The sequence below is a fragment of the Tarenaya hassleriana genome, unplaced genomic scaffold, assembly GCF_000463585.1.
Source record: "Tarenaya hassleriana unplaced genomic scaffold, ASM46358v1 Cleome1, whole genome shotgun sequence".
NCBI lineage: Eukaryota > Viridiplantae > Streptophyta > Magnoliopsida > Brassicales > Cleomaceae > Tarenaya > Tarenaya hassleriana.
The window spans coordinates 9,071,806-9,084,555 of record NW_010960187.1 but is presented as its reverse complement, the minus strand read 5'-3'; the positions used below and the strand labels follow the sequence as shown (position 1 = coordinate 9,084,555).

The window sequence follows — 12,750 nt, the reverse complement described above, 5'->3', positions numbered from 1 at the left end:
AATTCTTCGAGGCTCTCAGATCCAAAACTAGGGTTTGTAGTGAGGCCTTAAAATCACTGTTTGCAAGCAATTGAGTTACATAATCCGACGGTTTCACCATTGAATAGGTAGGCGATGTAACGAAATATGGATCTATCTTCTCCATTCAAAGGGTAAGCAATCGAACCCGACACCTACAATTATTAAAATAACATTTTTTAAATATATATATATATACATTTTTGCAGATATACCCAGAGCATCTCTATGTGTGTACATGTACACACACACAACACACACACATATATATATATATATATATCAATATAAAGGAAAAATGGCACTATATTTTCATCATGTTCTTTGCGACTCAACAGACAAAACAGAAAACCAAAAACAGGAAAGAGAGAATGTGAGAGAGAGAGGTTGAAGAATAGACAGAGATTGCCTTCTTCTTCTGTCAGAATCAGACAACACTCCCACCAATACGCCGCCGTTTAAGGTAGCCTCTTCTTTCACAGACACCCAATACTCAGAAAAACTAAACGGATGAAGGAGGATGATGAGGATTCATAATACATTTACAAATTCCTTCATATAAAAAAAAAATATCCATTTGGGTTCGGTTTTTTTTTTTGGGAGGAAACGGGAATAATAGAAGATGGTGTTGGTTCTCTTTGGCTGGCAGTTTAAAGACGGAGGAGAAATCTGAAGACATCGCTCACTGTAATAATACCTTCAACGCGCTTGCTCCCCGCCTCCACTATCACCACCCTCCTTACCCCTGCACCCCAAAATTAACCTCATTTTTATCACTCATACAGTCTATGTACGTATGTATGTGTTCGTGTACGCATGTGTGTGTGTGTATGACTCTGTATCAATGGTGTGTATCCAGCATATGCACGCATGGATGCATCTGATTATGTATCAATGGTGCAACTATGTGTGCGTGTGTGCGCATCTGATTCTGTATCAATGGTGTATATGTGCATGCACGCCCGCTATGCATGCATGTATGCATCTGAGTCAGTACCAATGGTGTATATGCGTATGTATGCACACCCGTATATGCAAGCATGTGTGCATCACATTGTGTGATTGTGTATCAATAGAACAAGTGTGTGTGTGTGAGAGAGAGAGAGAGAGAGAGCCCATGCAGTATGCGTTGTGTATGTAGAAAAGCTTGACAAAACCCTAACTAAATGTCAGTCCCAAGATCTATCAGATCATACACGTCATTTTCATCACAAACAATCATGGAACTTCTTACAAATGCCTTTTACAACGTTGGAAACAAACGCAATATGTTATCTAAATGTATCAAAGGTAGTCACAATGTTATGATCAGTTGAATGATAATTACCGATAAAAAAAACCCTACTTGTACAGTTGTACTAATACTTTTCAGCAAAGATAAAGCAATAATAAACAAATCGGTTATGCTATTCTATAACCAAAAGAGTTCTCCGAAATCAAGAAAGCAATGCCACAGATCTAATACGGGGGATATCATGTGCATATAGACACGTAAGCACACGATTCATATGGGTTTGAACAGCATAAATGGAGAGTTTCAGGAAGAAGGTACCTGGATTGGCTAACCGCTCCATCACTTTCTGAAGAGAGTCTGAGCGCAAACACATGTGACATCTCTGCCCATTGAAGAAGCCATAGATCGGATTTGCATCTTGACACAGTTGCAGAGCCTAGAAAATACACCAACGGAATAACTTCAACCATGGACTATCTCTGGCTGGTTAGTTAATAAAATGTTTGATGCCTTTCTTTTGGTCCAATTAGTCAAAACAAAGAAAAAAAAAAGATAAATTTTCAGTTGTAAGGAGCATTCCTGATTACTTCTCATTCAGACTTTACCTGGTGAATTTTCATGTCATCGAGATGAATCTGTGCATACGCCTTATCTTTAGCCAGAGCAGTTATATCACTACAAACAAAAATACAATCAGAATGACTGACTTTCAAAGGGAAGGCAAGACGCTGGTCATGTAGATTGGTGGCACAGAGTTTACCTTCTGGAGTATATGTCTATAAGCGAGTCATTGTCATCAACTATGGGGATTGAGCTTACTTCCGCTGTAAAAAAAACGCAACACGTTTAGAGATGAGATCCGCCTGATTGAAGTAAAGATTAACCCATACATTTAAATCTATGGGTTCTTCCATGAAATGCATACTAGACAAGCTGATATAAGCGAAAATCTTCGTTTCAACTTAATGCTTACATTTTGTTTCTCTGTTTTCAGTAGATATATATCCACAATTGGAATATTTAAAGTTTCAAAACCTGCTTGTAATCTCCTCGACTTTACACTCACATTCCATCTATATTGAGATCAAATTGGAATAATCTAATCCATTCTATATACAATATTGAGACAATGTTTGGTTAGTGCAAATGTGAACTTGAGTTCGTCGCATCTAAATTAAGCTGGAGCTATTTACTACTACAATAGGGATTGTGGCGTCTAAATATCAAATTGACAATTATGGGTTAATTCTTAAGTCATTGATGAATTTCACCACACATTCCAATGAAATTGCAGCAAGAAATATTACCTTGAACAAGCAACGCGAGGGCGGAACCCAAAGAGGCATGTGGTTTCAATGTGGCGAGAGGTCTGCCATTCGATTCTCCAATTCTAGGAACCCACGTACCCAAGGGGATTGAGCAAATGGGCTGCTGAAGGATGGGCAGGGAACTAGAAGAATTCCTAAAGTATCTGCATATACCTGCAGATAATAATGCTTTATTATAAGAAGCAGAAATTTTGACAAACCTATTGATGCCGGTCAGTCCAGCTTCTATCAGTTCTCGAATTCAGAAAACATAAACAGAACTGAAACTAACAGAAATCAACACGACTTGAAAGTTGAAAATCATTTGTTTTGCCAATTTGGTCTCCGTCAAGTCCAACTTTCCTTTTAGAGCAGCACACATATTTTGGAGCTTATCAATGTTTATAGGTTAATAATCACACAATAAAAAAAACCTTACATTTTAATATGCCGGGCAATGAAGCGAGGTGCAATAACTGCGGGTATGAACCATCCTGTGAAGAAGAATGTATAATCGGAACTGCTGCCACCTTGTTCTCCAAAATTTTCTTGGTAACGTCGCTTAGATAGTCAGATGGCTTAGACTGCGCATATAAGAGAAAACAACGCTAAGCATGACAATGCAAACAAACAGGCATATATACTAAACGTGTCTTTCCATCCAAAATGTGGATCAGTAAATCTTGTGCATTATGCATTCTCCTTTTTACTTTTAAAACCGTTTAAACACACGAATATGTAAACACAAAAAGTTCAACCTTTAATATTACTACTTCACACATGAAGATAAAAGGAGATCTATTTATAGAAAGTTACAAGAATCGGCTGGTACTAATAGCAGCAATAGCAAAAGTGTCTCTTATACACTTCACATTCGGTATCTAGGTATATAGCTACCACATACATTTATACACACCGTCAAAATTTCAACCCTTAACGATATAAGGATTTAGATTATGATAAAATAAATAAATTAAAAAAACATGGCGGAAAGTGTTGAGCTAACACAAAGGGCTTAATAAAACCAAGCAAAAAATACTCACTTGAATAAGAGGCCTAAGGTACGGTCTCCCACTTCCATCAAGTTGTCTGCTAATATGTGCCTTTCCTTCTTTCCAAGCTGCTATTGTGTGTGTTTCAAGCTCTTCCTCAGTCAAATTTGAACCATGAGTTCCCAGCTGCAATTTCATGGGGTTACCGTTATCACCCAATAATGTTACATGCCCTACTGGGAATGATAGTAGAACAGCTATGGGTAGTATACTTAAGACGTAGGTAACTCTACTAAAATGACATCCGACCTGAATTCCTAGATAAGACAAAAAAAACAGCTGAATTTACTGTGAAATTCACTCTACAATTATTAGCCCCACAGGTCGAAAGTACTAGTGATGTCTGATAAAATCTCTGTAGAAAAAAAAAACTAAGTCCTCAAAAATGGGATCACACTGCATATGGTGCTTCCTCTCAACATCCTAATGTCTAATGATAAGCCCACCTGATGCCAGAAGACAATATCTCATAACGTAGTCCAGTAATGCTGCTAATAGATGACCAAATAAACAGTTTCTTTGTGTATTTCCAATAGAAGAGATGAAACACTATGAGGTACTTCTATGTTCAGATTTATTGTCACCCGAACAACAATAATGGTGTGTATGTTATCGATACAAAGACCTTTAAGAAGAAGAATCAGAATTCCCAATCGTTGTAAGATACGATTTACGGAATAGATGCTTTAGTGGACTCTTCCTCTAGGAAGAATTCTACATTGATATATTGCTGATCAAATGGGATGCTGCAGGGAAAAAAATCCAGAAGGACCAACCTCTCTCAGTATGAGGATGAAGTCCAGTGGACCAAGAACTCCAACAAATTGGCCTTTACTAAAGTCCCAGAGAGGAGCTAGAGGGATTCCCTGAAAAATGCTGGAATTAGCATAAACAAAAACGCAAGAAAATACCGAACCGAATTTAGACACAAGGTGAATACTATTTAAAATTTTGCTTGTTTCCTTTGACAGGTGTGGAGGCAACAACATTGGCATGTAATACATGACAGCAAGAGACAAAGAGAGGAGACAGCAGGGCGAGAAAAATTGAATATGATGCATTAGTAAATAGAAAAGACCTGTTCATAGAGTATGTGAAATGCTTGCTTCACCGGTAAATTAACATCCAATGCAATCACCTGAAAAAAGTTCCGGCCCACCTTAGGTAATTCAAGCCAAAAGCCAGAAGCTATTCCATGGATAAGCCTGTTATACTCCTGATTAACGCAATTCATTCTTTTATAAGAGAAGAAACCAGACCTTGCCAGACTCTGGAAGCAGCTCATATGCAGTGTGTTTAGACAAGAATTCAGATATACGGTGATGAGAAACCTCAAAGTCAGGCCTCGACATCCTAGGAATGAATTCCTGAGACAGATCACCCTACATTCCGACCACCATGTAAAAGCACTCAGAAACTAAAAGTCTTTTCACAAGTTAATTGTGGGGACAGAATATTGTAACCAGATTGTGGCTACATATCAATATCACCATCATATAACAGACAGTTTTATGAAACTTAAAGAATCCGATGTGTCAAATGAACGAAATCTCTATAAAATAACAAGATAAAACTGACGTACACAACAAAACATGTAAACTTAAGATAGAATCTATGACATTTCAAGAGTTCTAATTGTTGGCAACTTAGAAAACCTAAAAATCTACCACCAATGTTAAGTCAAACAAAACCATCGAACAGATACATAGCTAATTTGAAGATAGGTTCTATATGAACAGTTTCTTTTCTGAAAACTCAGAAATAGTCTTTGCGTACCTACAAGCCGCATAATATGAAGCAGAATTTGCCATGTTATGAATTATTTCCCGTAAGGAATCTGTTTTTTGAGACCATGTTACTATTACTAGGCTTGTTCACCCTTGAAAAGCTACATTATTTATTGCTTCCAACATATACAGTAAAATGAGTAACACCAGACCTATGCATCCCAACATATAGAAAACATCACAGTTTTATCAAACAGATAAAAGAGTTTGCTTACCATTCGCATGACAACATCATCGACTTCCATATTCGAGCGGCCATGTGTCTCCAAGTTGAAACCTATGGTGGGAACCATATCTTGTCCTCCAGCAATAATTATTGCGTTCACTACTCCGCCGTTTCCATTTACAAAAGGCTGGTGCTCGTCATGCCTCCATTTCCCATCAACAAAAAATTTATACTGCACAAGATACGAATAATTGAATGCCATGACAAAGTTGATATGACATCTTAAGCTCGGGATGTCTTAATAAGGAAACTCATGATTGAAATAGATCAACATAAGGAAACCTCTTTAGCCACTGTTGCCTTTTTAGACAATGCAATAGTGTAACGGTAACACTGATGAAGATGAGTTCAAAAACAAAATTCAATGAACTACCGTGTGATACGGAAAGCGAAGAATAAAATAAGAATTTGATCGATCCAATTAATTCGTCATTTTGTAATCATAATTTTGCAAAATCAAGAAAAAGAGAAACAACAAAATCATGCCATGCACATTTATTTTGTACCATGCAGGAGTCTCTCACAAATTAAGAACCCGAGAGTAAAACATGGCGTTTGATGGAATACTCAGGATTTTGTCAAGAATCACTTTCCTAACACGTGACCTTACCAAAAAGAAGGCAAGACATTTTCTGCTCAAAATTGACGATCGGATCGGCGATCCTCACTGTCCTCTACACTGGAACATCAGTCACCAGATTTGACACTAATACATTGCCCAGAGGATGTTACAACAATCAGACAATGTTCATGTCTTCATTCCCAATGGTACCAAATACTTAACATTTTGGGAAGTTCCCGTGTCTCAGATAGTAAAGTAAGCTCTTATCTATAACTTCATTACCATCGAGGCCAAATAGAGCCACTTAATGCCCAGCTCTCAACCATTGAAAGTTTCCTGTACTAATATATACTCTTAGTTCCCAATGAAAATGGAAAATGAGAATTTCTTTTGGTTACACAATGTATAAATGACATTCACACATACTTTATTGGTTATGCATCCAATGAGTAAACGTGGCAGTATCATGTTCGCCGGGAAATGATAACATTTGTGAGAAAACAAAGTAGTAGACGTTACTACAAGGAATAAATCGAAACACGACTGGTAAGTATCAAGGCAAGTGGTAATTAACCTCATGATATCCTGGCGCCAAGTTGCATACAACTTGAAAAGCAGTAGGACAACCCTCCATTGGCGACATCGGCACATGTTCTATCCACCTGATCATATTCCCATTTCAGCAATCAATCCATGCACAACAGAAACAACCCGGTAAATATTTCATAGCAGCAATCACAAATTTCTTCCCTACAGTATTATATAATGTCTAGCTTCTGTCTCGGCCATCTCACCTGGTGAAGGATCCACTGAGAAATACCCTTCTCCCTCCATGGGGCCAAACGAAACGCATCGGAGTGAGAAGCTGCCCTGAGGCACTGCTGTTTCCATGGCTGTTATCCGATGTAGGACCAAACATCCCCTAAATACTTATATAGTTACAAGACTACAACAATGGATTCTTAATTCAGAAAGCTTTTCGACTCGTCAGAAAGGAACCCTTTGAGAAATAAAACCTGAAGCAATTTCCCGAGTTCTACAGGGCTACTCCACGACCTTAGCAGAGGACTCCTCAGGGTTTACACATTCACAGAAAGCTGAATTCGATGAAAACCACGGAAATCGAAAAAACCTAAAACCCTAATCACGATCTACAACGAGAAAGAGCTACCAAAATCTGGTCCTAGCCAGGTAAATTCTTCTACGTCGAACCTGAAAACCCCAAAAGCATAGCCCGGAACGATCAGCAGAAGTAGACTAGGGATAAACTACCACGGGAAAACTCCACATGGAAATTCGAGGGCCGGTTCGAAGAATTCGCGCTCTGATCTTATTTTCGAAGGCGAAACAGTAGAGACCTCGACGATGACGAAGAGAGCTAAGTGATTTCAATGGGATTGACACGAACTCGGAGAAGAAATCATGGATTTGAAAATTGGATGGAGAAAACACTCATTTCAAAGAGTGGAGATGGCATTGTTTGGGATCTTGGGATGATATTGTGGTCTCTTGTAGGTGAAGAATCTGAGGGCGACGAAGAGCAGGGACAGGAATTTGTAATTTTTTTTCCTTTAATTTCCACTTTTATATAAATATTTTCTTCGTTTTTGTTAACGAAAACATATATATGTTGACAAGGAAAAATTAATTATATATATAGTTTTAATATTTTGATGTAAAATAATATATATATATATATATATATATAGGTGGTAGGTATATATAAAACTCGAATCAATGACAATTAAATAATATATAATTTAAAAATTGATTAGATTTAGTTGTTCAACTTAATTTAATTAGTCTAATCAAATAATTATGGAAATATAAATATTTTTCAAAAAAATAATATTTAATATAAGTAAAATCTAAACTATTTACTTCTAATATATATATATATATATATATAGATTCTAACATTTTAAGGAAGTTTAAAGGAGTGGCCCTAATATGGAAAATAATTCGAAGGAAATAATTATAAAATAAATAAAATTGAAGGGGTATTAATTTGTTTTTCCTTCTTATCGTAAGGGTATTAATTGATTTAAAAATTTATATGGAAAAAGGTAAAAAAAACATTATTTAAAAATTCTATATTACCTTATGGAGAGAGTGTTCGTACGCAACAACTTATTTCATAATCAACAATGATTATTAGATTAATGAATATTCCACTGAAAACTATTCCTTTTTTTTTTAATAAGGCATAACATAGAAGCGAGACGATAGAGACGTTTTTATTTGGTTACTATTAGTCAATCAATCAATCCTTAGTAAAAAAATCAAATAAAACAAAGTAATTTATGTATATTTTTAAACTAAATTCAATTTCAAATAAAAATAAATCGAATTTGCAAATAAACTAGTAGAATTAAAAGCATTAAAAATATTTTACTGAAAGTAGAACCACGATCCAATTTGATTAGAATTTAAACTAAAATTACTTAAAATAATTATGCAAATACATTTTGAAAAAAATCTAAAATAATAAATTAAAACCAAATCAAAATCTGAAACTATTTTCTATAGATAAAACACATAAAAAGTGAATATATATATATATATATATATATATATATATTGGTGGAGAAGGTCCGTGGCTCTTTGTATTTATGTTTTTCTCGTGTTTCTGTCATCTAAGATAATATTAATTATAAAGTGTATCTTTGAAAATATTATTGGTAATTTTAAAATATATTTGTTATTGTTTTCAACGATATTATTTTGTTATATATGTATATTATAGAAATAATACATTTGAACCATAGATAGACGATTAAAACAATTTCTTTTAATAAGTAATATATCATTTTTAATTCACAAATTCCAATATAAAAACATATTAGTTTTCAACATATTAATTCTATACTCGAATTTTCAAATTTTTTTAAATCCATTATAATCATTAAGACCGTTCATTCACCGTGTGATCGGAATCTAGTCATTGGATTTCGATATTACAATTAGAAATCTATTCAAATATCTACTAACACTATAAAAATACGGACATATTATCAAAACTCTAGAAAAATTATAAAAAACACATCCATATATATACATATGTATCTGTTTGTATATACTCCACTACTACATATATGTATAGCAATAATGGTAGACGTAAAAAAAATTATTATTAAAATATTAATAACCTTGATGAGAAGATGAAAATTATTAGTTCGATTTTGTTATTATGGATATAAAATTAATAGTAATTTTATTAATTTTATGTAAGTTATTTTAAATAAATAATATTAATTTATGATCAGTACTATTAAACATATATATATATATATTGAACTCAATCTATTATAAAAATATTTACCTAGCAGTTTAGAACAGAACATGCACTTAGTCTTTTTTTTTTAAGTTACTTAAATAATTAGGGAAGAAAGAACTTTATGATTACTTATCATACATTTCTAATGTCATGATTATATATATATTATTTATTGATGTATACATATATTTATTATCTTTAATAAGTAATGTAAAAAGTCCATAATACCTCATGATATCATACTCATTGCGTTAATTTTCTATTTATTTTTTATTATCCAGAATGTACAATCTCAACCCCAAGAACTCTGTCGTAGATCTATTTCGATTCTATCGAGATTTCCCGGGTTCGCAGAACCTTCGAGTAGATGACTATTTGAGCAGAAGAACACGAACGAGAAAGAAAACGCAAGAATGTAAAGGACACAACGGATTAACGAGTTCAGTACGAACGTTGTGTTCGTACCTACGTCTCGGGGGAAGAGGAGAGAATTTTATTGACTGGGTTTCGAGCTTACAGGTCTACAACAGCGATTTGAGAAATATAAGAAGACGATACTCAATCCGTTCTGCATCCTCCGTTATATATAGGAGAATTAGTCAGGCGCTTTTCAAACCCTCTACCAGAAACAGAAACTTCAAGACCCTCTAACACACGCAGAGTCTTCAACACCTGATGAGTATTTCAGGCATTCTTATTCCACAGATCTCCACCTTGCCGGAAATACGAAACTCAAATCAGAAAAATACCTCTGCGCCTCCCTTTTCTCAGCTGTCATGATCACGTTCCTGAGAAACTGAGTAGATTTAACAGTTTTGTCAATCTACCCACTGAAATGGTCTTTGTTAACAGATCCGCTGGATTGATTTCTGTATGAATCTTCTCAACTTGAACTGATCCCTGAGCTATAACATCCCGAATGAAATGCAAACGAACATCGATGTGCTTGGTCCTTTCATGGTGCACACTATTCTTTGACAGATCTATAGCACTTTGCGAATCACACATAACTTCTGCTGTTTCTTGATCAAAGCCCAATTCTCTTACTAAACCTTTCAGCCACAGACACTCCTTGATTGCCTCTGTAAGCGCCATGTATTCAGCCTCCGTGGTCGACAATGCTACTACATTTTGAAGCCCTGATTTCCAGCTGACAACATTTCCACCTACCGTGAAAATGAATCCTGTTACAGATCGCCTTTTATCTAAGTCTGAGGCAAAGTCTGAATCACAATATCCCTTCACGTTCATGCCTTCATTTTTCTGATACTTTAACCCATAAGCCGCAGTTCCTTTCATGTAACGTAATACCCATTTAACAGCATCCCAATGCTCCTTTTTCGGTTTTCCCATGTATCGGCTGATAACACCTACTGGATATGCTAAATCAGGTCGGGTTCCGATCATAGCATACATAATGCTGCCAACTGCATTAGCATAAGGTATAGATTCGGCGAATTCTGCATCGAACTCCTCTGGTTCCTGACACGACTTGAGTCTGAAGTGCGATCCTAATGGTGTCTGTACTGATTTTGCATCATCCATGTTAAACGTCTTTATTATTTTCTGAACATATTCCTTCTGTGTCAGCAATAAGGTCCCAGCAGCTCTGTCTCTGGATATGACCATTCCCAATATCTTTTGAGCTGGCCCCAAATCTTTCATGTCGAATTCTGCTCCTAGAACACGTTTCAGATTTTCAACCTCTGATCTCTCCTTTGTTGCAATCAGCATATCATCAACATAAATCAATAGGTATGTTATTCTTCCCCTTTGATCTTTTCTGTAGTAGACACATGGATCATAGTCACTCTTGTCAAAGTTCTGGCTTCTGATAAACTCATCAAATCTGAGATTCCACCTTCTTGGTGACTGCTTCAAGCCATACAACGACTTCTGTAGCAAACATACTTTGTTTTCTTCCCCTTTGCGAGCGAAGCCCTCAGGTTGCTCCATGTATATTTGTTCTTCAAGAGTACCGTGTAGAAAGGCTGTTTTCACGTCCATCTGATCCAGTTCGAGGTTCTGAAACATCACAATTGAAAGCAAAATTCTGATGGAAACATGTTTAACAACGGGTGCAAAAATCTCGGAGTAGTCTATGCCTTCAACTTGTGAGAACCCCTTTGCAACAAGTCTAGCCTTGAATCTGGGTTTCTCTACTCCTGGGGTCCCTGCTTTCAGTTTATACACCCATTTGCACCCTATGACGTTCTTTTCTTTTGGTCTGTCTGTCAAAACCCATGTCCCATTTTTGTTTAATGAATCCATCTCCTCCATCATAGCTTGTTTCCATAACGACCAATCTTTGCTCCTTTTTGCTTGCTGGAAGTTCTGAGGCTCTTCTAGCTCGTGTTCTCGTGAAACAGCAAGTGCGAAAGCCACTTTGTCAGAATCATTGAACCTGGCAGGAGGTTTAATCTCTCTTCTTGCTCTGTCTCTGGCAAGAACGTAGTCAATCAGTCTCTCCATTTTATCTGCTGAAACACTTCCATCATTTGGTCCATCTTGTTCTTCTTCCTCTTCTAATCTTGAGCTTGTGATTGTTTTGTCGTTGGATGGTTCATTCATCTCAGTTGCTCCACCTTGCTGCTTGTCCTTTTCTGTTGGTTTCCCATTGTTTAGAGGTGGAAGTAACTCTAGACTCAACTTTTGTTTTTCTGGTTCTGGTTGAGCTTCAGTTTTCTCTGGTGTTGTTGTTCCCAGGTCCTTATAAACTGTGTCTTCATCAAACCTCACATTTCGATTGATTATCACCTTTTCATCCTCTAGTAACCAGATCTTATAACCTTTTGTCCCTGCTGGATAGCCTATGAAGATTCCCTTTTTAGCCCTTGGCATCAATTTTCCCTGATCTCCATGGGCGTAGGCAACACATCCAAATTTTCTAAGGTGTTTATATCCAGTTGTTTTTCCAGACCATACTTCATTTGGAACCTGGAAGTTTATGGCTGTTGAGGGAGATCGGTTTATGATGTGCGTACTCGTATAAGCAGCTTCTGCCCAAAACTTCTGAGGTAGTCCAGATTCTGCCAACAAACACCTCACTTTCTCTATCACTGTACGGTTCATTCTCTCTGCAATGCCGTTCTGCTGCGGAGTATACGCACACGTTCTGTGTCTGAGAATTCCTACAGTCTTACAGTACTCATCGAACCTTTTATTACAGTACTCAAGTCCGTTGTCAGTTCTGAGTACCTTGAGTTTTTGTCCTGTTTGTCTTTCCACCTGGGTTTTCCACTCAAGAAATTTGGCAAAGGCTTCATCTTTGGTTCTGAGGAAATAAA

General features: G+C 36.3%; 1 protein-coding gene across 2 annotated transcripts; it reads right to left on the bottom strand.

Annotated features, from left to right (window-relative positions):
* Positions 1 to 306: 306 nt before the first annotated feature.
* On the bottom strand, positions 307 to 7,750 carry LOC104820842 (sucrose nonfermenting 4-like protein). Of its 2 annotated transcripts, XM_010551464.1 has the most exons (13): positions 6,981 to 7,750; positions 6,761 to 6,848; positions 5,614 to 5,796; positions 4,871 to 4,993; positions 4,690 to 4,749; positions 4,388 to 4,477; positions 3,603 to 3,737; positions 2,999 to 3,143; positions 2,560 to 2,733; positions 2,013 to 2,076; positions 1,858 to 1,927; positions 1,571 to 1,688; positions 307 to 763 (listed from the first exon to the last, which is right to left on the bottom strand). In XM_010551464.1, exons 1-13 carry the CDS (start codon positions 7,103 to 7,105, stop codon positions 669 to 671), a joined length of 1,470 nt encoding a protein of 489 aa, XP_010549766.1. In that variant the 5' UTR covers positions 7,106 to 7,750; the 3' UTR covers positions 307 to 668. The 2 variants fall into 2 exon arrangements, with proteins under 2 accessions (XP_010549766.1, XP_010549774.1); XM_010551472.1 differs by lacking the exons at positions 6,761 to 6,848; positions 6,981 to 7,750 and adding an exon at positions 6,235 to 6,736.
* Between the last annotated feature and the right edge of the window lie 5,000 nt (positions 7,751 to 12,750).

Coding starts and splice junctions, on each gene's coding strand:
- LOC104820842 (XM_010551464.1), bottom strand. CDS start 7,105: ATGTTTGGTCCTACATCGGATAACAGCCATGGAAACAGCAGTGCCTCA. Junction 6,849..6,980: donor CTCAGTGGATCCTTCACCAG/GTGAGATGGCCG, acceptor GAATATGATCAG/GTGGATAGAACATGTGCCGA. Junction 4,750..4,870: donor TGCTTCCAGAGTCTGGCAAG/GTCTGGTTTCTT, acceptor AACTTTTTTCAG/GTGATTGCATTGGATGTTAA.